The sequence below is a fragment of the Theileria equi genome, chromosome 3 (genome assembly GCF_000342415.1).
Source record: "Theileria equi strain WA chromosome 3, complete sequence".
NCBI lineage: Eukaryota > Apicomplexa > Aconoidasida > Piroplasmida > Theileriidae > Theileria > Theileria equi.
Window position 1 is genome coordinate 1212716 of NC_021367.1, and position 27202 is coordinate 1239917.

Here is a 27202-nt window from a genome sequence, read left to right on the forward strand (position 1 = left end):
GCCGCCAGGTGTTTAAGGCACAGGAAATTAATTTTGTATATAAATTTTAATAGGATACAACAAAATGTTTAAGAAGGTACGTTTCAAGCCGCTGATCATCCGGGGATCCCGTGGCCTGTCTACAAATCTGCGTCCATCCACATGTTTTTACAGACTGTCGTCGTTGACTGCAAGGGCCACCTTATGGGCCGCTTGGCCTCGATCGTAGCTAAAGAACTTTTGAGTGGCCAGAAGGTCGTATGCGTTAGATGCGAAGAAATCAACGTAAGCGGCTCTCTCTACAGAAACAAACGTAAGTGCCCATCTCTCCGACCAATACACGCCTGAACAGTCAAGTACCAAAGATTTTTAAGATTGAGAACAAACACAAACCCACGTCATGGTCCTTTCCATCTTCGCAGCCCCTCCAAGATGTTCGCTAGGGTTGTTAGGGGAATGATTCCACACAAGACAAAGAGGGGCGCTGCTGCCTTGGCAAATTTAAAGACATTTGAAGGTGTACCATCTCCATATGACAAGGTCAAGAAGCAGGTCGTACCAACTGCCTTGCGCTTCTTGAAGCTCAAGCCAGGCAGGCGCTTCTGCCGTCTCGGTGATGTTCTCACCAAGGTTTGTTGTATTCCTATTTTCACATTCACCATTTAGGTTGGCTGGAACTACGACGGTTTGGTCAAGAAGCTTGAGGATCGCAGGAAGGAGCGCTCCCATGAGCATTTCAAGGCAAAGTGCGAGTTGAAGGCTAAGGAACTCAAGGCTGCCTCCAAGGCATTCTCTAGTTTGTCAGCCGAATCTAAGGCTGTTTTGACACAACTTTCGCTTTAAACTGCGTGGTGCTTTCGTGTTGTTGTTAGTCACTATATATATATACTGTCTCAGCCGACATGTCAAAGGCTTTGATAATCCATCGCAACATTACTCACATTTACAATAATTTGCTGCTCAATGAGAAGCAAAAGGTGCACAGGTTTGACGTGGGAAGCCCAGACTCTCCCCTATTGAGGCAACAAGCGCCTTTTGACGGTATGTGTACACACAATTTCAGTATATGCGCTTAGATATATCATTTTAATGAGTATACAGCAGAAAATGAACCAACGACTTCCAATGATGGAGTGGTTTCAATCAGCCTACCTCCAGATTGGCTGGAGATGGCAGAGGAATGCAACTATATGCTTCTCAACGTCAAGAGCAAGGTAAAGGAGTTGGAAAAGGCACAGAACATGAATTTGTTGAGTGTGTTTGGAAAGAGGGGTAAGAGTAGTTATGACAAAATTGGAGCTCTTTCTAACGAGATTTCAAGCATATTTAAGAAGATTGAGAGGAATATGAATATGATTGATGTGGATGTTGAGGATTACGTGGAGGATAACTTGCGAAAGAACGTTAAACGAAAGATTGCTAGTGAGTTGATCCCCCTCTCTAGCTCCTTTAGGAAGATGCAAAAGAACTTTTATGACTCGCTACAGTCTGATTCTCAATCCTCTACATCACATGTTACGGTACGTGTCATCTTTATTGATTTAGACCATAGGCTCATGCCTCTGATGGCAGAGTTGCTGCTGCTACCACAATCGCTCTTGGTGATGACCTAGTCCAGGATTCAGTACAGATTAATCACTTTAGCATTGCGGATCGAACAAGAGTATGTTTAGTTCTAGAGCCGCATTAATATTTAGCGCCTTCAACAAATTTCATCTACTGTGCAAGATTTGAAGGAAATGTATTCACAACTTTCCACAATGATTGTGGAGCAGGTTTGTAATTTTGTACATTATGCACTGTTCCAGGGATCGATGCTTGATCAGATTGATTATAATGTGCAAAAGTTTGCTGATAATTCTCGAAACTTTGCAAATGAGTTAAAGAGACGATATGATCGTGGTAACCCAAAGAGGGCATTGCGTACTGTTCGAAATTTGGTTTGTGTTATATTTGTTCAGGTTTGTTTTATTGATTGAGTATATGGACATGTAGCTGGTTTTAATAATTATAAAATTCGCGTGACTGTAGATTAGGAGAAGCTAATTGGTAATCCAGATGCCCTCATTGCTTCCATTTCTGGTGTGATGTCAACATCCGGTTCAACCTTTGGTTGTTTAATATCTTGGGACTTTACATCTTCATCTTTTGTTCGTTTTTTCTTTTTCAAGAGTCGCCTTTTTTCGCGCATTTCTCGTTCGTACATTTCTAATTCTTCGATACGTTCCTGAGCTTCCTTTTCTAATTCTTCCCTAGTTTTTTTGGCTACCAGATCTTGGCTGGCCAGACTGCGTAATTTTGCAGCCACTGTTTTTGAATCGACCTTTTCGACCCTCATGGTCATTCCTAGTAACCTATTATGTTTCCTTCCATTGAGATGGTCCAGATATGCTTGGGAATCCTTGATTAGACAGTCACAGACTTCACAGTAGAATCCGCCTTGTTGCGATTTTGGCGCTAATGCATTTATTACTTCCGATCTCCCTAGGTTTTTGGTTAAATCTACGGTTTGTGTCCTTCTTTTAAGATTTTCGCGGACGGCTGGAACGTGTACTACGGACCTTCTGGGATCAGGAAGAAGGGTGGAGATTGCTTGCTCTACTTCATCTCCAGTTCGTCCAGTCTTCCCAGCGGCCTTTTCCGAGTAGTATGAGCGATCCCAGACTTTCCTTCCCAAGTCGTCCACCTTGGAAGCAGGTGCTGCCTCTGCAGCATCGGACTCCTTCGCCATGGTCTTTGTTCAAAGCTTGGCGTATTAATGTACAGAACCGGATTAAACTTCCAGTATGAATTTAGGATGTGATACCGAGTATATTTGAAAAATTTATGTTATACTCTCCTCTATAGAGTACACTGCGATAGGACGCCTAGGGAGGGAATCGGCTCGACGTGTGGACGGTAGACCAAATCGAGCTACATGGCACGATATCACAAAACTATTGTGCCTTATATGGGATATCAGAGCAATTTGTCTAAAAATAGCTCCTGCTTATCCTTCTATTTCCACCGGCCTGGCCAAGCCCCACTCGGATTAGCCAAGGCGAACACATCCAAGTCATTCAGCATTGGACAATAATTGCCAATGCCTGTTACTAAATTTGTTTATTTGGCATATTGAATCCAAGTAGGTACAAATTTACCATTTCTGTCCTTGTTTTGTTATTATCTCCATAAAGTGAGGACCATCTCACCACAAAGACGCCTCTAAATCTGCAAATATAGTTATAGGCTCTATGCATCTTGGCTTACAATTGTAAAACCATACTGCATTGCGACAGTCGTCCGTTAATTACGTTCGGTTCTCCCTCGGTAGTTGGGAGCTCATACAAATGGAATATTGACACAACTCTGCAATTTACCGATTGTACAAAATGGGTAGCGACGCTCTAGGAAAGATCTTTCCTGGGTACAAGGATAAAATATGGAGCAAATTGCCAACAAAGGTAAGTCTATTCTTCACTTTATAACTTTTCAGTGGAAGAAATCGTTTATCCACCGTTGGAATAGGAATCTGGTATCATCGGTTTACAACTCAAGTGTATTAACAAATTCACGCATCAAGAGCTTCAACAAATACGTTTTGGAGCCATTACGTCCAAGCTATTCATATAGATCGCCAGCCATAGATTACAAAAAGCAACGCGCTCGTGGAACATTAATTGAGGGTGTTGATTATTACTTGCCTACGGTTCGAGCACAACAACGTCTGGCAAATTTTTTCGAGCCCTATACACATGAGGAAAATACTCAACGGTCAAAATATCGCTACCAGAGCTTAAAGGTTTATGTTTGCGCAGCTCTGGGAGTTACATTTGTACATGGCTGGTTACAGAAGCGCCCAATCGCCTGGTGTTCGGATTTGGATCCTCCAAAGGCCCCTTCTTATCCTTTCTGGTTTAAACCTGCTTTGCATGGACACGACATTGGTAGCGTACGCAGAGGTTACGAAGTATACCGTCAAGTTTGCGCAACTTGCCACTCTATGAAATACACAAAATTCCGCCATATGGTCAATGAAGTATATCCAGAGCAGCGTGTCAAGGAAATTGCCGCTGAATATGATGTTGTTGATGGTCCAAACGACCAAGGAGAAATGTACACTAGACCTGGTATATTAACGGATGCATTCCCAGATCCCTACCCAAATTCTGAGGCAGCTAGATATGCAAATAATGGTGCGATTCCACCAGATTTGTCTCTGATGGCCGCCGCTAGGAAGACAGGTCCGGATTACCTCTTTGCTCTTCTGACAGGCTACTGCGACCCTCCAGAGGGAATTGAGCTTAGGTCTGGTTTGTATTTTAACAGCTACTTCCCAGGTGGCTCGATTGCCATGCCTCCTCCACTAGAGGATGGAATGGTTGAGTATGAGGATGGAACGCCAGCCACTGTCTCTCAAATGGCAAAGGACGTTGTTAACTTTTTGACATGGGCTGCAGATCCAAAACATGATGAACGTAAGAATATGATGATCAAGGCAATTACGGGTGTTACTTTGTGTGCTTTCGCAATGTCTCTATGGTATCGCTTCTTTTGGGCTTATCTCGCTACCGGAAGGATTGACTTTAGAAAATTCAAGCATGTCAAGTAAATTTTTTCCATTTATATGTACATTTGATGACTTTATGCTCTTTAATGCCTGCATTTGCTCTTGTTATGTCTTATTTGGGTTATGGTGTGGAGGTGGGTGTCCGGTGTGTGACGTTACTGTGATGCGTGGACACTTTTCTTATCGTCTCCTGGGCCACGAGCTGCATGGAATCCGATTCGCATACGTTCGTCTTCGCGCGTTTAGCGTACACATCGATCCGCTGCTAGGCAGACCCCATGGGGGCGATAAAAAATCTTCGATGGGGATCGACGTTGTTTTCTCCCGTACACAGTTTATAAGTTGTTAACTTACTGACTTCCTACATTCGACAAACTTGTGCGCAAAATGGTTGTAAGACTTGGGATTAACGGTTACGGCCGTATTGGTCGTTTGGTCCACCGCGCCTCCTTGGCCCACGAGGGTATTGAGGTTGTTGCTGTAAATGATCCATTCATGAGCGGTGATTACATCAAGTATTTGTTGAAATACGACTCTGTGCATGGCACTCTTCCTCATGAGGTCTCTGTCGAAGGTGATGTTCTCAAGGTTGGAGACAAGTCCGTTGCCTTGTCTTTTGAGAGGGATCCTGCCTCCATTCCCTGGGGAAAGCACAATGTTGATGTTGTAGCTGAGTGCTCTGGTGTATTCACTAGCACCGAGAAGGCTAAGCTTCACTTGGATGGCGGCGCCAAGTTGGTTATCATCTCTGCACCAACCAGCGACGGTACTCCCATGTTCGTCTTTGGTGTTAACCATACTTCATACGACAAGAGCGTTCGCGTTATGTCCAACGCTAGCTGTACCACAAACTGCTTGGCTCCATTGGCAAAGGTTGTTAATGACAAGTTTGGAATTGTTGAAGGTTTGATGACCACCGTTCACGCTATGACCGCCAACCAATTGACCGTTGATGGTGCTTCCCGTGGCGGCAAGGATTGGCGTGCTGGTAGGTGTGCTGGTGAGAATATTATCCCCGCTAGCACTGGTGCTGCCAAGGCTGTCGGAAAGGTCATTCCAGAGTTGAATGGAAAGTTGACCGGTATGGCTTTCAGGGTACCTGTCGCTGATGTTAGTGTCGTTGACTTGACTTGTAGATTGGCAAAGCCTGCATCTTATGAAGAGATTGTAAAGACCGTAAAGGATGCTGCCCATGGCGAACTCAAGGGCATTTTGTCATACACTGAGGATGAGGTTGTATCATCTGACTTTGTAGACAACAAGCACTCTAGCATTTTTGATGTAAAGGCTGGAATATCCCTCAATGAGAATTTCGTGAAGTTGGTCAGCTGGTATGACAACGAATGGGGATATTCGAACAGACTTTTGGATCTCGCTCTCTATGTAAGCGGCAAGCAGTAGGTTGCCTAGGTATTTTGTATATTTTATGTTTATGATTGATACATGTATGAATAGTTTAAGTTGTTGGGGGTTTGTTGAGTGTTTTCCATCTTGAGATTTTTTTTTCTTCTTTCTTGAGGGCGGTGTTCGGGGCAGGTTCCGGTGCATGGGTTGGGGAGATCTCTGGTTCTACCGTCTTTGTTTCGATTGGTTTGATGGATGGTTCCTTTTTCTTGTTAAGGGTCATGAATCTTGAGGGTTTGGATTCGATTGGTGGGTTTTCCAAGTTGATGTCCGTTTCTTGAACTGGTGGCAAGTTTTTAACTTTTACCCCTTTTTTTGTAATGTGGACTAATGGAACGAAGAGTTGCGATAAACATGCTTTATTGATATGTATCCCTCCTAAGGGTTGTGCTATATCTGCCCAGAATAGTTTGATTTTATCGAATAATTGAACTGCGGACATGATTAATTCTTTCGATCCTTCAGATAATAGTACTCTAAACCAAATTTGGAATCCACTATCCAAGTATTTTCTTAGAGAACTTGTCTTGGACATGATGACTGCATCTTCAGTAAGGGGTGCCAAATCAACCATGACTGTTTTAGGGACGTTTTCCTTTTCTTCTTCGATAGATTTGTAAGGAGATTTATTTTCTGAGGAGTTTGGAGCACGATCCTTATAAAACATAGTATTCAGTGGTATATATCCGCCGCGTGGTTTTTCCATATAATTTCCACTCCTTGGAAACACAGAGATATGAAACCTATTGGGACAGTTTTCTCGATGTCTTGAGTTAGAATCAATTCCCAGGGTTTTGTTACAAAGGTATGCGATATAAGTGGTTTGCGCTATAGATTGTCCGAGACTAAAGATCTGCATTTTGGTTAATTTAAATCTTTCTTGGATAAAAGTATAACGTCTGTAACAACACTTTGAAAATCTCTAGATAAATCACTTATTAAGACATTTCCGCTTGTACATGAAACGAATTTTACGCCTTCCTCAATGTTTGATAATTCATTCAAGAGTGTTTTTGATACTGTAGAAGGTATTGCCCTATTTTCTTCCAACTGTTCGTTCTCAAATATTAATTCTATACCGTCTAGTAGAACAAGGGAAGGTTTATTATATCTTGCATTTGCAAATACGTCTCTAATATATGCTTCACCGCAACCTACAAGATGGCTAACCAGTTCATAATATTCCAGATTAAAAATATGCCCTCTTTTAATATTTGACAATTGAAAATTTTGTTTTGCAGTTGATTTTGCGATCTGATTATACCACGCTTTTGAAATTGCTTTTAGTAATGTACTTTTGCCAGATCCTTCTTCGCCACAAATTAGTGTTACCTCTGATAGATTCAAACTAGTGCAGTCTACATTAAATGGAATATTTAAATTCGAAGCATTGAATATTCCTCCATAAGATGTCTCATCTACATTTGATATATCTTGAAACAAATCGTTCGTCAAAGCATCGAACTCTCTTTCAATTTGTTTGGAAATCTGACATTTCTCCACAGATAATCTTCGCTTAAACAGACTTTCGTCTAATCCAAGGTCGTTGAATATGGTACTCTTTGTGAATTCATGTAAATCATATGATTCTGTGAAAATATCACCAAAGAAACCTTTTGTGGATGAGTTTCCGTATATGCATATACACACAAGTTCGTGGGAGAACTTCTCGTTCAGCAGAAATATCAGTGAGTAGCGAATCCAGTAGAGTAGCTTATATGTCCAGTTACTTTCACACTTGCTGAGTTTTTCAGTGGTATTTTCAGCAACCCTAATCTGTTTCAGATATTCTTCATACTTACTAGGACCACTGTGTCCTGTATTACTATATTCCTACGCTTATATATGAAGATTTATGAATCAAACCTCTTGTAGAGTGGTTGACGTGGCCCACAAATCAAAATAATGAAACACGACTACGCTTCTTTTGCAATCCTTAGCCCTTTCCGAGTGCTTCTATGTAGACTATGCATAACAGAACTCGTGCTAATACTAACCGAGAGTATGTTATAAACGAAACTCGCAGGATTACCTAAATTACTGAGATATGGCAAAGAGCCAACATACCTGAGCTGGAAACACTTCTAAACGACTTTAACCTAACTACAGTATTACAAATTCTACATTCATTTAATATATCGCAGAAAATATCAAAGGAATTCCCTGAAATGCAAATGAATTACGACAGCTACGACTCTTCGTACCTGCAGGAATGGCAAGATCCACCAAGTAGCCCATCAAACGCTATTGAGACCATTTATTCCCATTAAGAGTACTGGTTATAATTTAATTGGGATATGGATGACTAGCGTGGTCCCATGGAATCCACACATACCATCACAATATAAAGACCTTCGCTTTTTTGTTAATAAACAAAAATGTATCCTAAATGAGACCATATTTATCTTAAAGTCTCAGAGTTACGGAAAATGAGTTCGTCTTTGGCCGCTCCATGGGTAGAGAAGTATAGACCCGAGACGTTTGAGGATATTATATCCCATGAGGATATCATGTCTACGTTGATGATATTCGCGGAAAAGGGTCAACTTCCTCACCTGTTATTTCACGGTCCTCCAGGTATTTTGATGATATTCTGTGCAGCTGATGTGTAGGTACCGGAAAAACATCGACCATAATGGCTATTTCCCGCTATTTATATGGAAACCAGAAAAATGGCTTTGTATTAGAGCTAAACGCCTCGGATGAAAGGGGTATTGATACGGTTAGAGAACAAATTAAGGCATTCTCCGAGACGACAAACACCTTCTCAAACACATCTGCGCAAGATAGTAATATAAAGACAACGCTAAAGTTAATTATATTAGATGAAGCCGATCAGATGACCAACGCAGCGCAGAATGCGCTAAGAAGAATCATGGAGATTTATTCTAGCAACGTACGATTCTGTCTGATCTGCAACTTTATGAATAAAATCATCCCCCCTATTCAATCTAGGTGTACCGGTTTTCGCTTTCAGCCGCTAAAGCCTGATTTTGTCAGAAAAAGGATTAGAGATATAGCAGAAATGGAAAATTTAAAACTGTCAGATTGTGGGTTAGATACACTGATCCAAATAGGACAGGGAGATATGAGACGTGTATTGAACTGTTTGCAGGTAACAGCAATGTCATACTCTAAAGGAAATGTGATTGATGCCAATTTGATCCTGACAACTTCAGGAATGCCCCAAAATAGCGAAATTGAACACCTGCTGCAAACACTAATGCAATGCTCTTTTAAGGAAAGTGTTGACGAGCTAAATGAGCTACATCACCTTAAAGGATACTCAGTTGAGGATATTGTAAAGGGTTTATATAAAGCAATACTTAAAATTGATTGGCCAAATGTGCCCATAATACAATTGATCATGAGACTCGCTGATATCGAGGAAAGGTTATCAGCCGGAGCTACAGCTTCCATACAAATTGCTTCCATTGTAAGTGCGTTTGCAGAGGTGCGATATGAAATTGAGCGATTAAAGTTTGATTTAAAGTTGAATTAATTACTGATTTTACGTTTCTTCGTCTATTTCCATTTCTTCTGGATTTTCAGCAATATCTTCTATATCATCCATCTGTTCTAAATCATTCGTAGGAGCGTCGTCAATTTCCACGTCGTCTCCATCCTCTTCATATTGCGTATCTTGTTCGTTTACAATCCTTCGTTCGATTTCCCAGAACATGCATGTTCTCAGCGCTTCCATAACATCTCGTTCGACAACAGTACTCCTATAATGATATATTTGCAGCTTATGGCTTCTAACCTTTTGTTAGCCTTGGCAATACTGTGGGCAATGGTTGTTACGTATAGAACAAAAAGAGATGATGCGCGATTTAGAGATGCGATAGCTTCCTTTTTAAATTTCCTGTTTTTTGGAAGGTATTTCTTGGCGTTTTTGTTTGTAGACACATCGTTTGAAGAATCTGGATGGTCAACTGATGTGATTCCTCTCTGAAGTATATCATGCACCTACACGTTTTCATGAAAAAGAGCCAAACATTTCCTACCAATGCCACAGGTAACAGTTCGAGCGATTTTGGCGTTGCTTCTTCCATGATCAGTCACATGTGTACTATTCTGGAGTCATATATTTCTTATATGCTAAGTATGTTCCACAGTTCTACTATATTCGGACTAATAATTGATTTATGTGTATTTTTCACAACAGCGTATATTGAAAAATAAAAGGCTGAGAAAACTATGGCATAAAGTTGTTGCAATAAGATTAACCCTATAAAAATTTTTAAAGCACTAAGAGTGAAATTGTTGTGTATGAATATTAAAAATTAGTAAAACTTCCTGTATTTATTCGCTATATATACATTTCAACTTCTCTTTTGCTGGATCCTTCGAGCATCTGTGGTCTAGTGGTAGAATACCTCGTTGCCATCGAGGTGACCCGGGTTCGATTCCCGGCAGATGCACCACTTTTTTGTGTATATGCCCTTGAACTTCGGTGATGGTAGAAGGGTTGCCTTCTCGTTATTGTGTCCTCATGTTGACACATTTAATTCAATTAGAGACATTGTCTAACTGGTCATGTCAACTTCTGTTTTAAAAGGTTTTGGTTATTTTATGAAAATGTTTAGCTTACCACCTCTCAATTCACGGTTTGTTCATAATTCGAACTAATTCGGTGGTTGTTTGCACGGGTGTCTCGCAACACGTTGGCTTTTCTCATTTATCTGCCTCTGTGTAAGGATTTCGTGTTACTTTTACTTGTAGCGTCTATCTCCTGACTTTGAAGTCATAGGACAAGTTAGCAGTCGTCAATGCTGACTTTTTGAGATGGTGACCAATATGAGCTGAATATGGACAAGAATAGCATTAGCACAGCCTTTTGCTTTATACCGGAGTCTGATGCTTCGTTTGAGGTGAGATGTGCAGCTATTAATAACGAGAAGCGGCTATTAGCAACTGGAACAGAGCAAGGTGTGATAATTCTATGGGAAATTAGTTCTTCCGATAGAAAGTATAGTAATTGCACGCGGTCATTAAGCAGGTTCAAGGAGATTTATGAGAAAGCAAACAATTTGAAGCTGACGCAAAAGTTCTTGCTCATCTTTAATAACAACTCAGTTGCGTTTCCGGTCATTCAAGTTGAGTTTGCGGCTGGCTCTAGCCTATCATTTGCGCCCAAAGATGGCTCACATTCTCCAAATTGCTTCAATGGAACGCAGCCGGCGGAAGAAATCCTCTTGTCCTTACATGAAGACAGTACAGTCTGTGTATGGTCATTGACAAATTATCGGTGTTTACACAAGGTGAGGGGACCTCCATTCACGATCAACAAAATTTTGGTTTTACCAGATCGTAGATTTATCGCATTGGTCGGTGACTATAAGATAAATATAATTGACGCATGGAATATAAAGCTAATAGAAACATTAGATATTTCAAAAGAGCATAAATCGGCTCAATTGAAGGTTACAGCAGATAATCGTAGTAGCGTGCTTACCACGGAATCAGATGATCCATCGCTTGAAGGATTTTCTAGCACAGGACCGAATAAAGTTCCAAAGATAGTATCAGTAAAGTGTGGTTGCGCACCTTCAATCCTTAGTTTTCGGCATGGCATTCCATTTCAAAATGAAGATGAGGCCTCCTTAAAGGATATTGGAAAGACAAATTCTTGCCCATTATTAATAGCCATTTTATTGGATAACCATGATATGCTAGTTTTGGACTTGACCGTGCGTATATCGCATTACAAGATTTTGGATGGTTCATCAAATGGTTCCATTAGGATTATTTCGGAATGGGATATGTGTTATGGTCACAAGGCAAAAATAACACCGGAAAGAAAAGGCACTTTAAAGAGAAGTGGCACTTCTAGAGGTCGTTTTGGTATTAATGCAGCACGTGAGCATATTTTTGAGCTTGAAAAGGAGGAAGGTCATTTATGCATGATTGATCGTTTCATCTTTCTTTTGATTGGTTATCGCATTTTGGTTTGGTATTACGAGTTTGATGGCGAATTAATAAGGACTGCCGAGATTTTGAGTTTTTCCGACTCAGAATTTAGCCCTAGAACAGAAAGTTGGTTTGGACTCAAATGTTTAAGGGTATACAACGATGCTAACTTGTTACTCGCATGGTTGAAAAATGGAAAAGCGCGTATGTTTATGATTCCTAAACGTAATGCAAAGCGTCATTTTTATCCTGTAAAAACCATTAGGTTTCCTCCGTTTTCTCAATCAATAAAATGCAATCATGACATATGTTTTTTAATTGATGAAAATCTTTGCAACTATGATTTGATGGATCTAGGTGATTTCCCACTTACTGTTTTTGCACTTTACACAAATAACGGACAAATAACCTACGGTAAGAATGACTTTAAGCTTTGGAGTAGGATGAAAAACACCCTAAGAATCGGCTCAACTTTAGCGCATAAGGATAGGGTTTGTTCAGTTTCCATTGTTGAGAGAAATGGAGTCATTAATAAGATTGAGCTTCTTTCGAATGGGATGCTTCGTTGCATAAATTTGACCGATTATAGAATTGAATATATGACATCGCCTAATGCAGTCGTCTCATTTTTAAGTTCAATTAATCAAGATAGAGTATTTAATCAATTTTTTGCCAGTTACAGAATCAGCACTCCAGTAAAAAAATTTGAGAATGATTTTGAGGCTGATACTAGTCGTTGGATTTTGCATTCTGTAGGAAATAATTTTTTGGTTATTGCTATGGATAATGGAGGAATTACAATTTATGCTTTGAGTACGTTGGAAATATACTTGTTTTTGAATAAATGTCATACATTTCCTATAAGGTCTGTTCACAATGTCTATTCTATAGTATCTATTGGAGAAAAATCTAAGGAATCTGATTTGGTTGAATTACCGGATTCCTTTGCTTCTTTGGATTCTTCTGGATCATTGGTTTTGTTTAATATATCTCAATTTGTTGGCCATTGTTTCAATTACCAAAATATTCCGTTTCAAATCCCAGATGATTCAATATATTCTGAAGCTAATTCTAAGGATAACCATTGCACGGAATATCTGCACCAACAAAATCTTATTTTCCATTCTGAAAGTTCTAGAGGGTTACATCGTATGGATAGCACTCGCTTTTTGTTCAATGTTGATATAGATAAAATTTTCGTTAACAATGAGAGAGATTTGCTTTTTGTTCTGACAAAGGCCCATGTACTTTTATGGAGGATAACAACTGGGAGTTTTTTGAGACGTTTTCCACAGCTTTTTCTTTACAGGAGAGCTATCTTCTTGTCTACGTCAAAGACCATGTCCCCTTTTGGACAGTTAAAATCTAGCATGAGCTTTGCTGATACGATAACTTCACTCCTGTCAAACAAGTGGCAAACGGAAACTTCAGATGATACAAAGGGTGGAAATGTTGATATTATGAAATCACTTCCTCCAAATTATCTTCTTTCCCTGTCTCTATTTTCTGATAAGCGCAAAAGAAAAAGTTTAATATCACCACTTTGTATTTCTTTTTTAAACTTGCATTTTAAAGGTTCGAAAAAGTTTACATTTTTATCTAAAGCAAAGTGTTCACGTGCTAACCATAGGAGATTTCTCATAGATAGTGGAAGAGCATTTTCTAAAGTTAGCAAACGATATGTTAAGGCAAGAGAAGTTGATTTTTCAGATTTACGTGATGAAAAAATTACTAAAGCAACACCTTTCGTTATATTTCCATTAACCAATGTATTATATGAAAATCACATTAATGCCGATATTCTAGCATTGTTAGAGTCATCCACTCTTGGTTATTTAGGTATTCCTAACGGTTCAATTTCTATTCCCCTCAAGTTTGAATATTTTGGAACTTGTATATTACGTCACATAAACCATCGCAAATGTATATTATCGGATGAACCTCCAAAACCACGGGTTGTTCGCTGCAATTCATTTCCATCTGTTATAAAGGATTCTGCGAACGATATTTTTGATAGTCCACACACGAATACAAACTCATATTTGTCAACATGTCTGTTATTACAAGATTTATATTTTTCTCACACATATTCTTCCAAAGACGTATACGAAACTGTATATACATGGGAACAATCGGTAGATATATGGCTACTTGCCAATTTAATGTTGGTTTGTACCTGCCAAACTCTATTCACTCGATTGTCCAACTTGTTGGCTAAAAGGCTAAATTCTTGTTCAAATCATGAACTAGATCTTCATGTTTCAAGGGCTTTGTTCTACATTCACAATGCACATTCTTTTAAGATGAATGTGAAGAGCAGGACAAACATTTACATTTGCCACTGTAATGCTACGACTTTCACATTTGGAACTCGATGTGGTGCCTGCCTGAAACCAGAGAATGGGTTAGAAACTCTTGACGACTTTGCAACACCCCCAAAACAATGGGAAGAGGATGCATCCTTGATAATTCTAACGTTTATAGCACTTGACAATCATTTGTATTCTCTGCGCAATCATGTTAGAATAGGGATAAAGAACTATCTGTTTGCGACATATGTTGCTCAGCAGCTTATTGGATTGATAATGCCTACTCAGTCTGATCCCAGCATTCAAATTTTGGACAAAAACGCTACCCTATTTGATAGCAACACCTTCTTCCTTGATGCTTTTACACAAGGGTTTGGAATCATATGGAGTTTGTCTAGTCTTTCAAAACAGTCTATTCTCCCAGAGCACATTCGCTATTCAAAAGTTGCCACCGCATTTCGCGATGATTTTGAATCTGTAGAGGTATTTGTTTTATCTCCTTTATATTTGTTTTCAGGGCATGCCGATGGATAATGCGTACTTCATATTGATGATAATCCATAATTATCACTTGACAGCCTCTGATCACTGGAACAAATTACTTATATTATGCTGTTGTGAGGATACAATGCTAGTTATTGATATCTTTGGATGGATTGTTAAAAAGAAGAAGTTAGGGGGGGCATACATTACCACATCGATTAAGTTGATCATAAACTTCATAAGCAACTTTCGGCAGATTGGAATTTACCACCTCCCTGATCTTGTTGGTATTATAATAAAATGTCTTGATCCGTCGGATTACAACATGAGGTAATTTTAATAACATGAAATAGTAAATCTTTAGAATATTAATGTTAAGACATGCAACATCTGCATTGTTTTATCTAGTAAAGAATATTCCAATGGTGGATTTCCACCAGGACACGCAACGTTTTGCGGTTGGTTCTCAGACCGGTCATATAATAATTTATGACGTGAGGACTGCCACAAAGTGGCGAATGTTTATGGGCCGCCAAAGTGAAATAGGGTGCGTAGCCTTTAGTTCTGCAGGAAATTTTATTGCGGCGTACTATGTACGGGTTCCTTGCTTCATCGTGTGGAAGGTTTGTATAATTTGAAAAATACAACAAATATAGTGTTCTTCGTCTGGTTTGCTTGGTTCTTTGCTGACCAATACATCTAAGGAATATAAAGTTGTAAAGTTGAAGGAGATTTCCAACGCGTCCATCAGTTTTAATGAGGTAATATACATCCTTTCTTAATTTCGTAGTTTCAGAATATAAAAATACAGTACAAGTCGAGTGACAAGTGGTTCTTACACAGAGAAGATGGTAGAGGTTACATGATTTCTACTTGATTACGTGGAGAGTTGAGTTCAATGGCAAACTTTGAAAAGAACCGTGCCATTTTGTTAACATGTGTAATTTCTTTCTTTACTTTATTAAACAGTTCAACTAGTCTGTCCATTCCTACAATTCCAAGACTTGACGCGTAATCTATGAGTAACTTTGGATCGTTGGCCATGTATTCTTCCATATTTTTGTTAAGTTCCTCGCGGTCATTTTCCAAAAGTTCGTTTAGGAAGCTTAGGGATTTTTCATCGATTGATGTTACTTCCTCCATGTTGTCCGGAGCAGCTTCATCATCATTGATTGGTTCTAATTCTGAATTTATTAACTGCATAAGTAATCCAGGGCTAGATTTCCAAAATCCTTCTAGTTTTTTGTGAAGCAGCCACTCGGCCTCCTTCCCTTGTAAAATGATTTGCATGAGCTCCTTAGCTTTAAGTTTAGGTTTGAACTGTGAGTTATCGGTTGGTTTGACCGAGTCATAGTCGACTTCTATTTGTCCATCTCCGCAAACTTTGGCATTATCCACAAAGATACCCATATCTTCGACACCTTGGAAGTCCAGGTTATCTTCTACAAATTCTGGCTCAGATGGGATTGGCATTGTGGCATTCTTTAGCGGTGTGGCAGGTTCTTGAGCTAATTTGTGTGACAATATACTTAATACACCAGAGAGCCATTGGCGGCAGTAGATAGCTGCAAGTTTTTTGTTCTTGGTGGTATTCTCTTCAGGGTTTGGATTTTCAGAGGCAACTTCCGTTTTCTTTTGTTGACTAAAGTTTTTGTTGAGTACATCTTCCACTGATTCACTGAATGAGGACGTGATATCATCAAAAATCTCCAGATCAGCACTGGTTAATGAATCCACGGGTCCGGAGACTTTAATCTCCATCCTTTAGACTAGATCTAATGTACGTATTTATTCAAAAGCATCCTCATAACAACAAACTAAAAATTTGTTGCATGAGCTACAAAATGGAGACTGAGAAGACCGGACGAACAGTCGCCTGCACCACTGCGGTCGAAAGAAAATCAAAAGTCGTAAAGACGCCTCTATCACCACCAATTACACTTTATAGAATGCACTGCTATCACCATATGGTATATTTGGTGGATATCAGGAGGCGTTTATCATGGCACAGGGCTTTGCAGACGAGGGCGGGTTTTCTGCTTCTCCGGCATCGCATACCAGTGGAAAGTCCACACATAGCGGTTCTGAGAAGATAAAGAGGCTTGGAACGGCTCTGGCAGCCCAAGTTATAGATATAGGTTCGCTCCCCTTATTGATACACATCAATTCCACTTCAGAGGAACTACGGAGCTTATTATGGCTCGGAGTACCAGATGATAGCCCACTGTGCTACAGAGCTGATGCATGGAGACTCGTTTTGGTATGTTCTATGTACTTTTGCAAATTTGCATTCTCAGGGCTATCTCCCTCTTAACACATCAACCCGTGAGCTTGTTATTGACAAGAAGCGCAAACACTATTTAGAAACATGTAAAGTATGTTGTTGTCAATCCATATATGTCAAATGTAGAATCATTACATGAAGGGAACATTTTCTGAAACCGAGCTGAGTTTGCTGAAACAGGTAATTCCACCTTTAAACAATAGATACGGCACAGATCAGAGTGGATATACCCAGAACTAGTCCTTCACTCAAAATTTTCAAAGATTCACGTATTCAGGCTCTCATGGAGAGGATATTGTTTTTATGGAGTGTCAGGAATCCTGCTAGTGGATACGTTCAGGGAATAAATGATCTGCTCACAATTTTTATAATATCTTTTATCAGACCACATGTTGACAAATTTACATTGGAAATTGAAGATATTTGTACACTATCGGATAAGACACTGGAAGATATAGAAGCTGATTCCTTTTTTTGTCTTTCAAAGATACTATCGCAATTACAGGATAATTACACAGAACATCAACCTGGCGTCTACAAGTCTCTAAGAAGAATAGGTGATTTAGTAAAGAGAATTGATGTTGATTTGTACAACCATTTTGAGGAAATAAATATAGATTTTATGCAGTTTCCATTTAGGTGGATGAATTGCATGCTTATTAGAGAGCTTCCAATGGACTGTTCCATCAGACTTTGGGATACATATATTGCGGAAATTAACAATGGAATAGTTCCATTTCACGAATATGTTTCTGTTGCATTTTTGTCTGTATGGTCTGATAAGTTGAAGTTAATGGACTACCAACACACACTACTATTTGTTCAGCAACTGCCTACTCAAGATTGGGTTTCAGACGACATAGATTGCATCATATCAAAGGCGTAAGTTGATTTAAATCATTTAAGAATTTACTGTAGTTTCGTTTTAAAATCTGCATTTCACAATTCCCCCAGCCATTTGTTGTGAGGGTGAAAGTTACGGTAAAACTATTCTTCTGGTTTTAATTTTACCCTTGTAATAGTTTTCCACTAGATCTAAGATTGAATTTTGTGTAATTTCTGACATTTTAGGGTTATAATATACGCTTTGTCTGAGTAAATCGAGTATGACCACTTGAGGATGCTCAGTTCTTTTCAGGCCGCATATTTTTCTAATAGCATCAGTTCTTTTGTGAGGTTCCTTTGAAATGAAAAATTTGAGTTCACGACCTATGCGATTATCGTTATGTTTTTCAGCAACCTCATTTAATTGTATTTCTAGTTCCTCTTGGGCCTTTTTATCAAGTGTATCAGCGAATACAATAATGACTGGATGGTGTGCGAATCCGTCGATATTATTTGCAATGTCCTCAACCTTTTGTTTACCATGATTGTAGAGGTACGATTTGTATGGTAATATTTCTGCGTTACGATCAGTTTCAACATAAAAACTTCCATCTCTCGTTATTATGTTTCCATTTGGATCCAAGATGATCAAGGATGGAAGTGCCTGTACGTTTAGATAATGTTGTAATAGGGTCCTGCAATTTCCATCTTGGTATTTTGTGGATAGCCACAGTGAGTTTGTATCGCCTAGTTCCTTTTCAAATTCATCTGCATTACGATCATTTGAAACATATACAATTTCAAATCTATCATCTGTTTTCTTATTAACTGAATTATAGAACTCAGTGAGTTTAGCACCAAAGTCTTTATTATTCTTTGTCCACCCAGCACCAAAATATAATCCTACAAGCTTCCCACCAAGCCTACTTTTTGATACGGTTTGGTTATTTCCATTTACTAGTGTGTCTGGTATTATGTCTAAAATGTTGTGAATTTTCCAGGGGTAGTCATTCGGTCTATTTAACATCACATATAGTGCTCTGTCATTCAAAACCTTTCCTGAGGAATCGAGTAGAACAATGCTCGGTACGCTTGTGATATCATATAATTTGCACAATTCTAATATTCTCCTCTTGTCACCAAAGGGGAGTGCATACCATGGCATTTCATTAAAATGGTCAACAGCATCAGTGTGGCTTTGATCTAAATTTACGTAGACAACCTGTAGCTTTCTGCCGCTATTTTTCATGGATTCATAAATCTTTTTGAGTTTTGGAGTAAATTCTACAAACCCTTGTTCCTGAACAGAATATGTGTTACAATTATTAGACTTACATTTAACAATTTATCAATGTTAGAAGAGTGAAAGTAAAGGGCAGTCACGGTATCATCGTCAACAGCACTGGAAATCGGTACTCTCCTAATTCCAGGTTTGTACAAACCTCTGATCCATCCAAGTTTACAGAGAGCAGATGAGATCGAGTTGAACAATCTATCTATTATCGGTGCTCTTTTGGGGTCAATAGCTGGGTCTTTGGTGTATAGCACATGACCCAAAACGTCTGCTATACCAGGGGCATCTTTACTCACATATTTATCATAGAGATGATATGATATGAGCTTATGAACGTATCTGTAGCAAACTGCTGTGAATAAGGCTGTACCACAAGCAACAACAATCGCTCGTTTTGTTTCTTCCGTGAGAAGTTTTTTGACCAATGCTTCCTTGTTAAAAATATGATGTTTTGGACTTTTTTGAGGTGAAACCTCTGTTACTTTCTTCTTTTCTACTCCTATAAAGGCTTTTCGCAGCGGCAAAGGACTCAGAGATACCTTTGGAAGGTAGTCTTCTTTGCCGTGTATCCTTCCTAGCACCTGGGAGTTAAAAAGAGTATATGCGATGATATACAACAGAGTATTGAATAGTTTTGCCATACTTTACATTTCTGGCCTTTAAATACATACTAATCACATATTGAACACTACAAGGCGAGTCAAGCAACACAATAACTGGCAGATTCTGTAGCCATTTGCACTAGTTAGGCTTTATCATTGACGCCGGTAATTTATGGGATTTTTTAGTGTACAAACGAGCACGAGGAACGGTCGAAAGGAGAACCCAAAGTCACGTTGTAGGATGATGAGCTGGCAGAGAGCCGTAAGAATGGTTACAGAATCTATTGTTTGCTATGAAGTTTAGAGTCACAGACATGTGTTGGCTGAAAGGGTTTGTCGGTCTCCAAGTTGTATAACTCTACGTTTGAACACCTAAGAATTCAATTAGACTATTCGGTACATTAATATAAAAGAGTTGAACCGAATAATCTGGAAAGATCTTTGATTATTTCTCTATTCTTTCTAATTCGTCTATTTGTTACCTGTGGGGGAATGTGTTAACCCCTTTAGAATCACAAGGGCACAAAACCGATATTTTTTCGACGCTGACCGGTATATCTACATAGATGAACGCATATTGCGGCAGGGACCCGAATAGGGGCTTTGCTAGCGATGATAACTACGTGGTGGGCGAAATATTGGAAGATATCGAGTGTTTGGATTTGGACGGGTCAGATTTCGGAGATACAGATATACTAAATGCGGATACATTCGGAGATTTTGGTGATACACTTTGGGATCCCACCGAAACGTTCATGGAAGCAGAACGTATCCAGAACTCGGTACCCACAAGACCTAAGCGTGTATCTACAGCTCTCGAAAAGTTCAGCGATTTTGATGTAATAATAAGAAAGCAGGTGGAAAATAGGACCCAAAGGAAAGACCAAAACTATAGGAGACGAGATAACCAGAAAAAAGTTGTTGCGAATGTGTCAGATGATACCGAAGATCACAAACCTGAAACATGGGAGGAAGACCTCAAAAAGTACAAGAAACTAGGTCTTTTCGATGTACCTGACGCTTATGTAAACATATTGGCCGAAAATAAGGCTAAACTTTATAGCAGTTTCAATGTATCGCAAAGAACTATTGAACGTCATATTTCCGGTGTTCACAGAAATGCGAAAACGATCGAAAGGGAATTTTTCATAAACGAACAGGAACTTGATCGTATACTAAGGATACAATTAGCACAAGTGTCAAAGAATCCTAAATTGCAGAGCTATAGTGGTAGATGGAATTTGTATCATTTGGGTATTCGCAAACCGGAGGAAGAAGCAGATGCTGAATCGGATGAGGAAAAACCAGATTCAGAAAAGGCAAAACAACCCGTAAATAAGCCCAATAGGTTTGGAAAAACCAGTTCCGCATCTGTGCGTCATGGTAGAAAGTTAATTTACCTGGGAGGGGATTCAGCAAATCCGGTAGATAATTCAATTGTAGACAGGCACAGAAGAATTAGAGAAACGATAGAATGTTGTTATGAAACGCTATATGTGTTATGTGACGTGGAGCAGGAGATTGAAAAATGTCCAATGAACCACGTATCAGCACTCAACAAAATGCAAAAGGACAGAGATGAATATTTGCACGAGTTATTTATCCTTTTAACAGGAGACTTGGATGTGTTTCCTGGTATTTTAGATTTAAATAAAGGGCGTTTGCTTGTTGCAAAAGTTGGTAGGAAGCTTGGTATTGAGATGAAGCTCATCTTGCTTTGTATGATTATAGAGAGCCTGGACAAATTTGTAGAAATTTGCAAGTCAGTAGATTTGGCATTGGAAAACGAGGAAACACTTGGAGACTTTATTGCATTGGCATGTGATGCTCACAATTTAAAGTCGCTTGTTGCATTCGAGGGATCCAATTTTTTGAGCGAGTACACGTCCAGCGGTTTCCGAATTCAAAACTTGCTCTTTAATTATTCATCATTTACAAAGCTTTTCCTGTTTATATTAGAAGGAATAACCTTAACCGGACACTTGTACCTCTTGACCGGTAAAGATGGAAGACACACTGCACTGCAAAGATGCTGTAATATCCTCATCAAAGCGCAACGGGAATGCAAAGGATTTGAGAAGATTCTTAGTACTCGGTCGGGTGTGATATTCACAAACATCTTTCTCGAAAGGATTCGTGACAACAATGGTGCAGTTGATCAGAACACTATAGACGTTATTCTACATTATACACTTGATATATCGGAACATATCGTATCAAATCAACAAGAGTGGAATTCTTTAGCTTCTAATATTGTTAAAATGTTTTAGTCAAGTTTTGTTTGCACTACTTTACATGTTTAGATCCTAGTTTTTCCAGGAACGTGACCGCTCCTGGTTTTATTGCGCCGACAGTGCCCTTTAAGTGGCCGTTTTTCTGTAATGCCACATATTTGTCTAGGATTTCATTGTGTTTTTGCCCTCCGAATATTCCGTATTCGACACAGAATTTGATTGCGATTAAGCTATTTGGGTTCTCTTGATATAGACTTTCATAGAACCCTCTAGTTCCGTCTCCCTAACAAAGTTGTTTATGTAGAATGTAAACTTGCCTGAGGTGGTGTAACAAATTTTTGACCGGGTTTGTCAAATGCTCCAGCTTCTAATTTGACTTCCTTCTCCTTTTTGACTTTTACCTCTTTCTTGGCCTTTGTTTCTTTTTTAGTTTTCGTTTCCTTCTTGACTTTAGTCTCTTTTTTTGCTTTTGGTTTAGTTTCCTTGGCTTTCGCCTTTGGTTTCGCGGTTTTTTTTTGCGCCTGAGTTACACATGTTTTATAATTAGTCTAAAGAGCAAACCTTTTTCTTACTGGACGATTTTGGACTATCCTCCGAGTCAGTCATGGTGAACGTGCAAATTTGTCGAATGGCTGACCCGTTGTTGCACACACATAGATGTAGGTATTAATGGGAATGTTTAAGAGTGTGATATATTTACTTTTTTGTTTTCTTATGTCGTTTGTTTGGTCTTTTGACATTTACTTCCTTATCTGTGGAGATCTCTATACTACGTGATTTGCTGGCGAGCCGAGCGAGTTTAGGTTCATCTTTGATAGTGAGTTGTTGTTTAATCTGTTGGTCCAAATGGGTTAGATTGTCATCTTCATCGTAATCGCTGAATCCAGTGTCTGCACCTACTGTAACGTATCCAAAGTTTTGGATATACAAATTTTTGTCTGGATTTGGAATGTCTTGATCCTTTTCGAGTTCGGCAATTATTTGATTCGCGTTTGAAGTAGCCTTTGTGATATAGCTGGCCCTTCCTGGCCCAAATATTGCGTTAATTTTACTCATAAGCTCATCAGCTAGTCCCTTGATTACGTTAGAATCAGGTTGATTGGTGACAATATCTTCGCCATTTTGATCTGCTGAACTTTCAGTATTCTTCGTAGCCTTTATGTTCGTGGATTTGATCTTGCAATGTATCAGGTATATAGTTGCTAAGAGTGGCTGGGATTCGAAGAGTAAGTGTCTCAACAAGTGTAGAGATTTGTTGAGTTTTGTGAGCGACTTTTCGTCGTAATTAATCTTGAGGAGTACATTTATGTAGATGCATAATGCACTTTTGTTATTAGCATCTGTGGATTGTAAACGTGTACATATCTTTTCCACAATGGATTCATGATGCTTATCCTTTTTGATGAAATTAAAAAGCATGTTTAATATCTTGAGGTTTCTGGAGATGGGTTGGTTCCTCTTATTTCTAGCTAATGTTGCTATCATTTCTGGGAAGCAATTGTATATGGTATTTGGATTTTTCTTGTCTATCTCATGGAAAAAAAGTTTGGCACATTCTGATATTCTACTAACTTTATCTAATGTCAAAAACATCATACCATCCAACAATTTTCCCTTTGGTTTTACCATGTCATTCATAACCAAGTGTGTAAATACCAATACTGCTGTTTCCCTGACCTTTTCATCACTATCTAGCAACAATTGAAATGCTTGATCATTCCAAGGTTCTAGAACATTTGGATGACGGCACAACAAATCTCCATAGCAAATTAGCAGAGTTGATCTTAATGTTGATGAAACAGACTCTTTGGAGTAGTAATACGTACCTTTGATATTTTTAAGAGATTTTGCATCAATATCTGGATCTAGCCTTTTGTTTAGCAATAGAGAAATGATTACATTTATTATTGTACAGTTTGAATCTAGTGTAAATACCGCATTGCAGAATTTTTTTGACACCGTAGCATACTTGCAAATTGCTATAGTGACAGCTGTTTTAAGTACACTTATCTCTTTTACAAGCGATTCCTTACAAACACTACCAATGGAATCGTTTATAAAAAGTTGAGGATTATGTAGGCTAGTTATAATAAGTTTCAGTATGGGTTCACCCAAAAGGTTAGAACAAACAATATTATTTTCGCACAAGTTTTCAAATATATCTCGTTCCTTTTCATCCTTTGTAACCATACCCATGTTATTCGAAGCATCATTGACAGTGGTTACACCCTCCATACATTCTAAGTTTGACCTCGAACTCTTGAGATCGTTTTGTAGTTTATCCACACTAATAACAGTTCGAATAGCCAGATGCCCGCACACAAAAATAAGTTGCGATATTTTTCTCAAACTCGTTCCTTGCTCACATTTAAGTATCTCAGTTAAACGTGTTATGATGAATTTTGACCACAACACTTCAGGATCTTTACAATGTGTGAATGTTAGATCAATTACACACTGGCATATTTTAAACCAGACGTCATCCATAGATCCAAAGCAATCTACAAATAGTCCAAAAGCATATTCAGAAAGTTCACTCATTGTAGGAGAAACAGTTGAGTTTGTTAATATTAGGCATAATTCCCCGAATACATCACTATCACACATGATTGACGACTTAAACATGTTCCTAACTACAGAGGCATGTTTATCAAAATTCCTCATAGAATCAAATTCCTCTGTTTTTTTGCCTCTACATGACCATAAAACCAGGCGAACAATCTCAAGAGCAATTATAGGGGTCGAATCACGTCCAATTATGTTGTTTGGAGCCACAGCAATCGTCAACAGGGATGTTACTAATTTATCCATATTAGAAAAATAGGGTGTCTCCTTACCTACATTGACCTCTAAAATTTTTTCTATGGATGCTAAACATCCTAAATTACTGTTTGAAACTAGTTTTATCAGGAGCTTTGCGACGGAAATATAATCATCCGAGTAGAAATATACATTTTTAAATTCGTTTAACACAGCATCTACTACATTTTGGTTTGTAGCCCATGATAATTCCCATATAGATGGTAATATCTCTGTGGCTACTGTTATTCCTAAAAGGTGACAAGTTGCAATATACTTTATAGCCGATTTTTGATCAATTTCCGTTGGAGACTTCAACATTTTTTTTGCCATATCGATTGAAGTTATTACATTTTCGGCAATTTCAACAGCTGCTGTGTACATTTCTCTAGCTATTTCTAACTTTTCTTTCAAATTCTTTAGTGCTGTTCCATCTTCAAGCGCACCAAAATCTTGAGTAAGTTCGAATAACGTGTTTTTTCGATCTACTTCGTTATATTCTGAACTTTCCACTTCAGGATTTGTATCTAACATTTCGACTTTTCCAAGTTTGGAGTTAATCATATCAAGCTCTTTTTGGAGTTCCAATACGTTTAGGGAAACAAGAAATTTCTTATTGGTAACATCGCTTATAACTATAGACATGAGTGACAATGCACGCTGTCTAACTTGTGCACCTCTATCCATTAGTCTTGATAAGGCGAGTGAGCAGACAATGTTATACATCCTAATAGGGAGTGCATCGCACTCAATCAAGTCGATTACGATTTTTAACACATACGCTCTAGCATACATATAAGTATCAAATTGCCTTGAAAACACCATATCAAACAATTGTTCTCTCTGTTTGGTACATTCCTTAACAATATCTGAATCACCGTTTTCTGTTTCATCATCTGATTTTGACAGAATAATCAACATCTTAATAGACTCTAGGACTGATTTGCGTAAAGAATATGAAGGGATAGAGAAAAGCTGTTTCATATCTGAAATATTGACAATTATAGCATCTGGAATTTTCTTTGTAACTTTTTCAATAAAGAGTCCAATATTGGTAAATTCTGTTTGGACAGAAGCACTCATTAGTTGATTTGAGCTTGCAGAATGTAATAATGCATTATCTTTGGCGCTGAAAATAGTTTCATTTATAATCATTTTCGGTATTTGTGTATCCTTTACAAGTTCTAGAACATCCACAATTGTTATAGAATGAGGTTTTTTAATTTCATCCATAAGCATAGTAATCCATTCATAGTTTTGGATATTTTCTGTGGAATTCTCCGTATTACTTCGTGCTGATTCGCTAAGATTTTGTACAGACGTGGGAGTCGTGCTTTCTTTGGATTCAGTGATTGAGAACTGTATTTTCATCATTCTAGCAACGGCTACGTTAATCTTGTCAAATTTATGTTCCAGAGCAATAGTAGCCAACATGGTTTGAAATAACATACGTAGCATAGAAGGATTTGGATAACCATTTCCACTGTATTCACCAGAAAATGGTAGTATCATATTAATTTTTGTAATATTCAGCATAGCCTCAACCAGCTGATTGATAGCTACAGTGTTTATGATGGAATCCTTCTTCTTTTTGGAACCTTTACCTCGTTTGTTAGATAACCCTAATGTCAAGGAAGCCTTTTCTTCATCTTCATTTGGTGGATCTAGGGCAATTTTATGGCACATTGAAACCAAAAAGATGATAACATTAATAAGAGAACGCATAATTAAGCCAACTTCTCTAGGTTTAACTGGCAAGTCACCAGATTCATTTGCATCAGTGGGAATGTCAGAATCACTGAACGATAAAATCTTCCTCTCTAGCCCAGAATAGTAGACGTTGTCCAACGTTTCATTAGCAGATGTATAAGGAGTAGGTGGCACGCAATCTACAATACGTTGTATTCTATCACAAAGTGAAGATAAGATTTGGCATAAAGATATTTGATCCTTCTTATCCATATTATGATAGTATCTAATCAGATTAAAGGCTGCATTAAAAACATCTGTGGTCAAAATTTCCAGACAGTTACTAATATCATCTGAAACAATATCAGTTACTGTTTTCATTGCATTCAAAACGTCAGATTCTGTCCAACCTTCCGGATCTTCAGCCTCTGAAGCATCCAGTCTCATAGTATCCTCTGGGCCAGGTGGTCGTAGAACGCCGTGCCAGTCTAGGCTGTCAGATATCTCAAAGTGACGAAGATTCCTAGTTTCTGTATCCATTTTCTGAAGCTATAGCGATATCTTTAGGTAGATATTGAGCGGGATGTAAGTAATGTGTTATACTTCACATTTCTGGCCAATTTACACCAATTATTTCTGATTTTACATAATTCCTGGATAATTAGTAACTTATTATTCTTTGCCTCCCTTAATGTGTATTGGTTGAATTATCATTCACACCCATTAACCCTTTAACTTCATCTTATAACAATTATAATACAAACTTTAAGGGTACAGTCTATAAATGACAGTTTAGAGAGAAGGTGTTTGTGTATTTTGTCTGAAACAACAAAAATGG

General features: G+C 38.5%; 16 protein-coding genes and 1 non-coding gene across 17 annotated transcripts, besides 1 other annotated feature; 9 read left to right on the plus strand and 8 right to left on the minus strand.

Annotated features, from left to right (window-relative positions):
* The first annotated feature begins 16 nt into the window (after positions 1-16).
* On the plus strand, positions 17-838 carry BEWA_005910 (60S ribosomal protein L13, putative). Its single transcript, XM_004830792.1, has 4 exons — positions 17-76; positions 154-292; positions 332-609; positions 646-838. The coding sequence occupies exons 1-4, from the start codon at positions 65-67 to the stop codon at positions 820-822; spliced, it is 606 nt and encodes a 201-aa protein (XP_004830849.1). The 5' UTR covers positions 17-64; the 3' UTR covers positions 823-838.
* Positions 25-52: a sequence feature (AT_rich).
* Positions 839-881: 43 nt separating the features above from the next.
* BEWA_005920 (SNARE domain-containing protein) lies at positions 882-2004 on the plus strand (the record flags this gene model as incomplete). The annotated part of the gene is made up of 6 exons (XM_004830793.1): positions 882-1020; positions 1084-1503; positions 1554-1642; positions 1677-1754; positions 1788-1940; positions 1975-2004. 6 exons carry the CDS (start codon positions 882-884, stop codon positions 2002-2004), a joined length of 909 nt encoding a protein of 302 aa, XP_004830850.1.
* Positions 2005-2011: 7 nt separating this feature from the next.
* BEWA_005930 (hypothetical protein) lies at positions 2012-2953 on the minus strand (the record flags this gene model as incomplete). Its single annotated transcript, XM_004830794.1, has 1 exon — positions 2012-2953. Exon 1 carries the CDS (start codon positions 2708-2710, stop codon positions 2012-2014), a length of 699 nt encoding a protein of 232 aa, XP_004830851.1. The 5' UTR covers positions 2711-2953.
* An 88-nt stretch (positions 2954-3041) lies between these two features.
* BEWA_005940 (cytochrome C1 precursor, putative) lies at positions 3042-4570 on the plus strand (the record flags this gene model as incomplete). Its single annotated transcript, XM_004830795.1, has 2 exons — positions 3042-3422; positions 3455-4570. Exons 1-2 carry the CDS (start codon positions 3351-3353, stop codon positions 4568-4570), a joined length of 1188 nt encoding a protein of 395 aa, XP_004830852.1. The 5' UTR covers positions 3042-3350.
* Positions 4571-4852: 282 nt separating this feature from the next.
* BEWA_005950 (glyceraldehyde 3-phosphate dehydrogenase, putative) lies at positions 4853-5956 on the plus strand. Its single transcript, XM_004830796.1, has one exon. It carries the CDS (start codon positions 4916-4918, stop codon positions 5927-5929), a length of 1014 nt encoding a protein of 337 aa, XP_004830853.1. The 5' UTR covers positions 4853-4915; the 3' UTR covers positions 5930-5956.
* Positions 5957-5984: 28 nt separating this feature from the next.
* On the minus strand, positions 5985-6638 carry BEWA_005960 (hypothetical protein; the record flags this gene model as incomplete). Its single annotated transcript, XM_004830797.1, has 1 exon — positions 5985-6638. The coding sequence occupies one exon, from the start codon at positions 6636-6638 to the stop codon at positions 5985-5987; it is 654 nt and encodes a 217-aa protein (XP_004830854.1).
* A 158-nt stretch (positions 6639-6796) lies between these two features.
* On the minus strand, positions 6797-8170 carry BEWA_005970 (hypothetical protein; the record flags this gene model as incomplete). The annotated part of the gene is made up of 5 exons (XM_004830798.1): positions 6797-7765; positions 7799-7888; positions 7930-7964; positions 8000-8095; positions 8137-8170. 5 exons carry the CDS (start codon positions 8168-8170, stop codon positions 6797-6799), a joined length of 1224 nt encoding a protein of 407 aa, XP_004830855.1.
* Positions 8171-8361: 191 nt separating this feature from the next.
* Positions 8362-9434, plus strand: BEWA_005980 (replication factor C subunit 3, putative; the record flags this gene model as incomplete). Its single annotated transcript, XM_004830799.1, has 2 exons — positions 8362-8509; positions 8545-9434. The coding sequence occupies 2 exons, from the start codon at positions 8362-8364 to the stop codon at positions 9432-9434; spliced, it is 1038 nt and encodes a 345-aa protein (XP_004830856.1).
* A 9-nt stretch (positions 9435-9443) lies between these two features.
* BEWA_005990 (hypothetical protein) lies at positions 9444-9987 on the minus strand (the record flags this gene model as incomplete). The annotated part of the gene is made up of 3 exons (XM_004830800.1): positions 9444-9660; positions 9696-9901; positions 9931-9987. The coding sequence occupies 3 exons, from the start codon at positions 9985-9987 to the stop codon at positions 9444-9446; spliced, it is 480 nt and encodes a 159-aa protein (XP_004830857.1).
* Positions 9988-10285: 298 nt separating this feature from the next.
* BEWA_006000 lies at positions 10286-10356 on the plus strand. Its single transcript has one exon. It is a non-coding gene; the product is annotated as a tRNA-Gly (tRNA).
* Positions 10357-10743: 387 nt separating this feature from the next.
* On the plus strand, positions 10744-15419 carry BEWA_006010 (hypothetical protein; the record flags this gene model as incomplete). Its single annotated transcript, XM_004830801.1, has 4 exons — positions 10744-14637; positions 14672-14967; positions 15002-15260; positions 15294-15419. The coding sequence occupies 4 exons, from the start codon at positions 10744-10746 to the stop codon at positions 15417-15419; spliced, it is 4575 nt and encodes a 1524-aa protein (XP_004830858.1).
* Positions 15420-15495: 76 nt separating this feature from the next.
* BEWA_006020 (hypothetical protein) lies at positions 15496-16398 on the minus strand (the record flags this gene model as incomplete). Its single annotated transcript, XM_004830802.1, has 1 exon — positions 15496-16398. One exon carries the CDS (start codon positions 16396-16398, stop codon positions 15496-15498), a length of 903 nt encoding a protein of 300 aa, XP_004830859.1.
* Positions 16399-16639: 241 nt separating this feature from the next.
* On the plus strand, positions 16640-17807 carry BEWA_006030 (hypothetical protein; the record flags this gene model as incomplete). Its single annotated transcript, XM_004830803.1, has 5 exons — positions 16640-16775; positions 16815-16897; positions 16935-17012; positions 17048-17101; positions 17136-17807. The coding sequence occupies 5 exons, from the start codon at positions 16640-16642 to the stop codon at positions 17805-17807; spliced, it is 1023 nt and encodes a 340-aa protein (XP_004830860.1).
* Positions 17808-17897: 90 nt separating this feature from the next.
* BEWA_006040 (hypothetical protein) lies at positions 17898-19681 on the minus strand (the record flags this gene model as incomplete). The annotated part of the gene is made up of 2 exons (XM_004830804.1): positions 17898-19046; positions 19082-19681. 2 exons carry the CDS (start codon positions 19679-19681, stop codon positions 17898-17900), a joined length of 1749 nt encoding a protein of 582 aa, XP_004830861.1.
* A 527-nt stretch (positions 19682-20208) lies between these two features.
* Positions 20209-21912, plus strand: BEWA_006050 (hypothetical protein; the record flags this gene model as incomplete). The annotated part of the gene is made up of 1 exon (XM_004830805.1): positions 20209-21912. One exon carries the CDS (start codon positions 20209-20211, stop codon positions 21910-21912), a length of 1704 nt encoding a protein of 567 aa, XP_004830862.1.
* Positions 21913-21928: 16 nt separating this feature from the next.
* BEWA_006060 (hypothetical protein) lies at positions 21929-22482 on the minus strand (the record flags this gene model as incomplete). Its single annotated transcript, XM_004830806.1, has 3 exons — positions 21929-22159; positions 22194-22397; positions 22438-22482. 3 exons carry the CDS (start codon positions 22480-22482, stop codon positions 21929-21931), a joined length of 480 nt encoding a protein of 159 aa, XP_004830863.1.
* Positions 22483-22572: 90 nt separating this feature from the next.
* Positions 22573-26904, minus strand: BEWA_006070 (hypothetical protein; the record flags this gene model as incomplete). The annotated part of the gene is made up of 1 exon (XM_004830807.1): positions 22573-26904. The coding sequence occupies one exon, from the start codon at positions 26902-26904 to the stop codon at positions 22573-22575; it is 4332 nt and encodes a 1443-aa protein (XP_004830864.1).
* Positions 26905-27202: the final 298 nt, after the last annotated feature.

Bases quoted from the DNA above. Each gene is read 5' to 3' on its own strand.
- BEWA_005910 (XM_004830792.1), top strand. The intron at 293-331 runs GTAAGTGCCCAT...ACGCCTGAACAG, and splicing joins CTCTCTCTACAGAAACAAAC to TCAAGTACCAAAGATTTTTA. The intron at 610-645 runs GTTTGTTGTATT...TTCACCATTTAG, and splicing joins TCGGTGATGTTCTCACCAAG to GTTGGCTGGAACTACGACGG.
- BEWA_005950 (XM_004830796.1), top strand. From the start codon at position 4,916: ATGGTTGTAAGACTTGGGATTAACGGTTACGGCCGTATTGGTCGTTTG.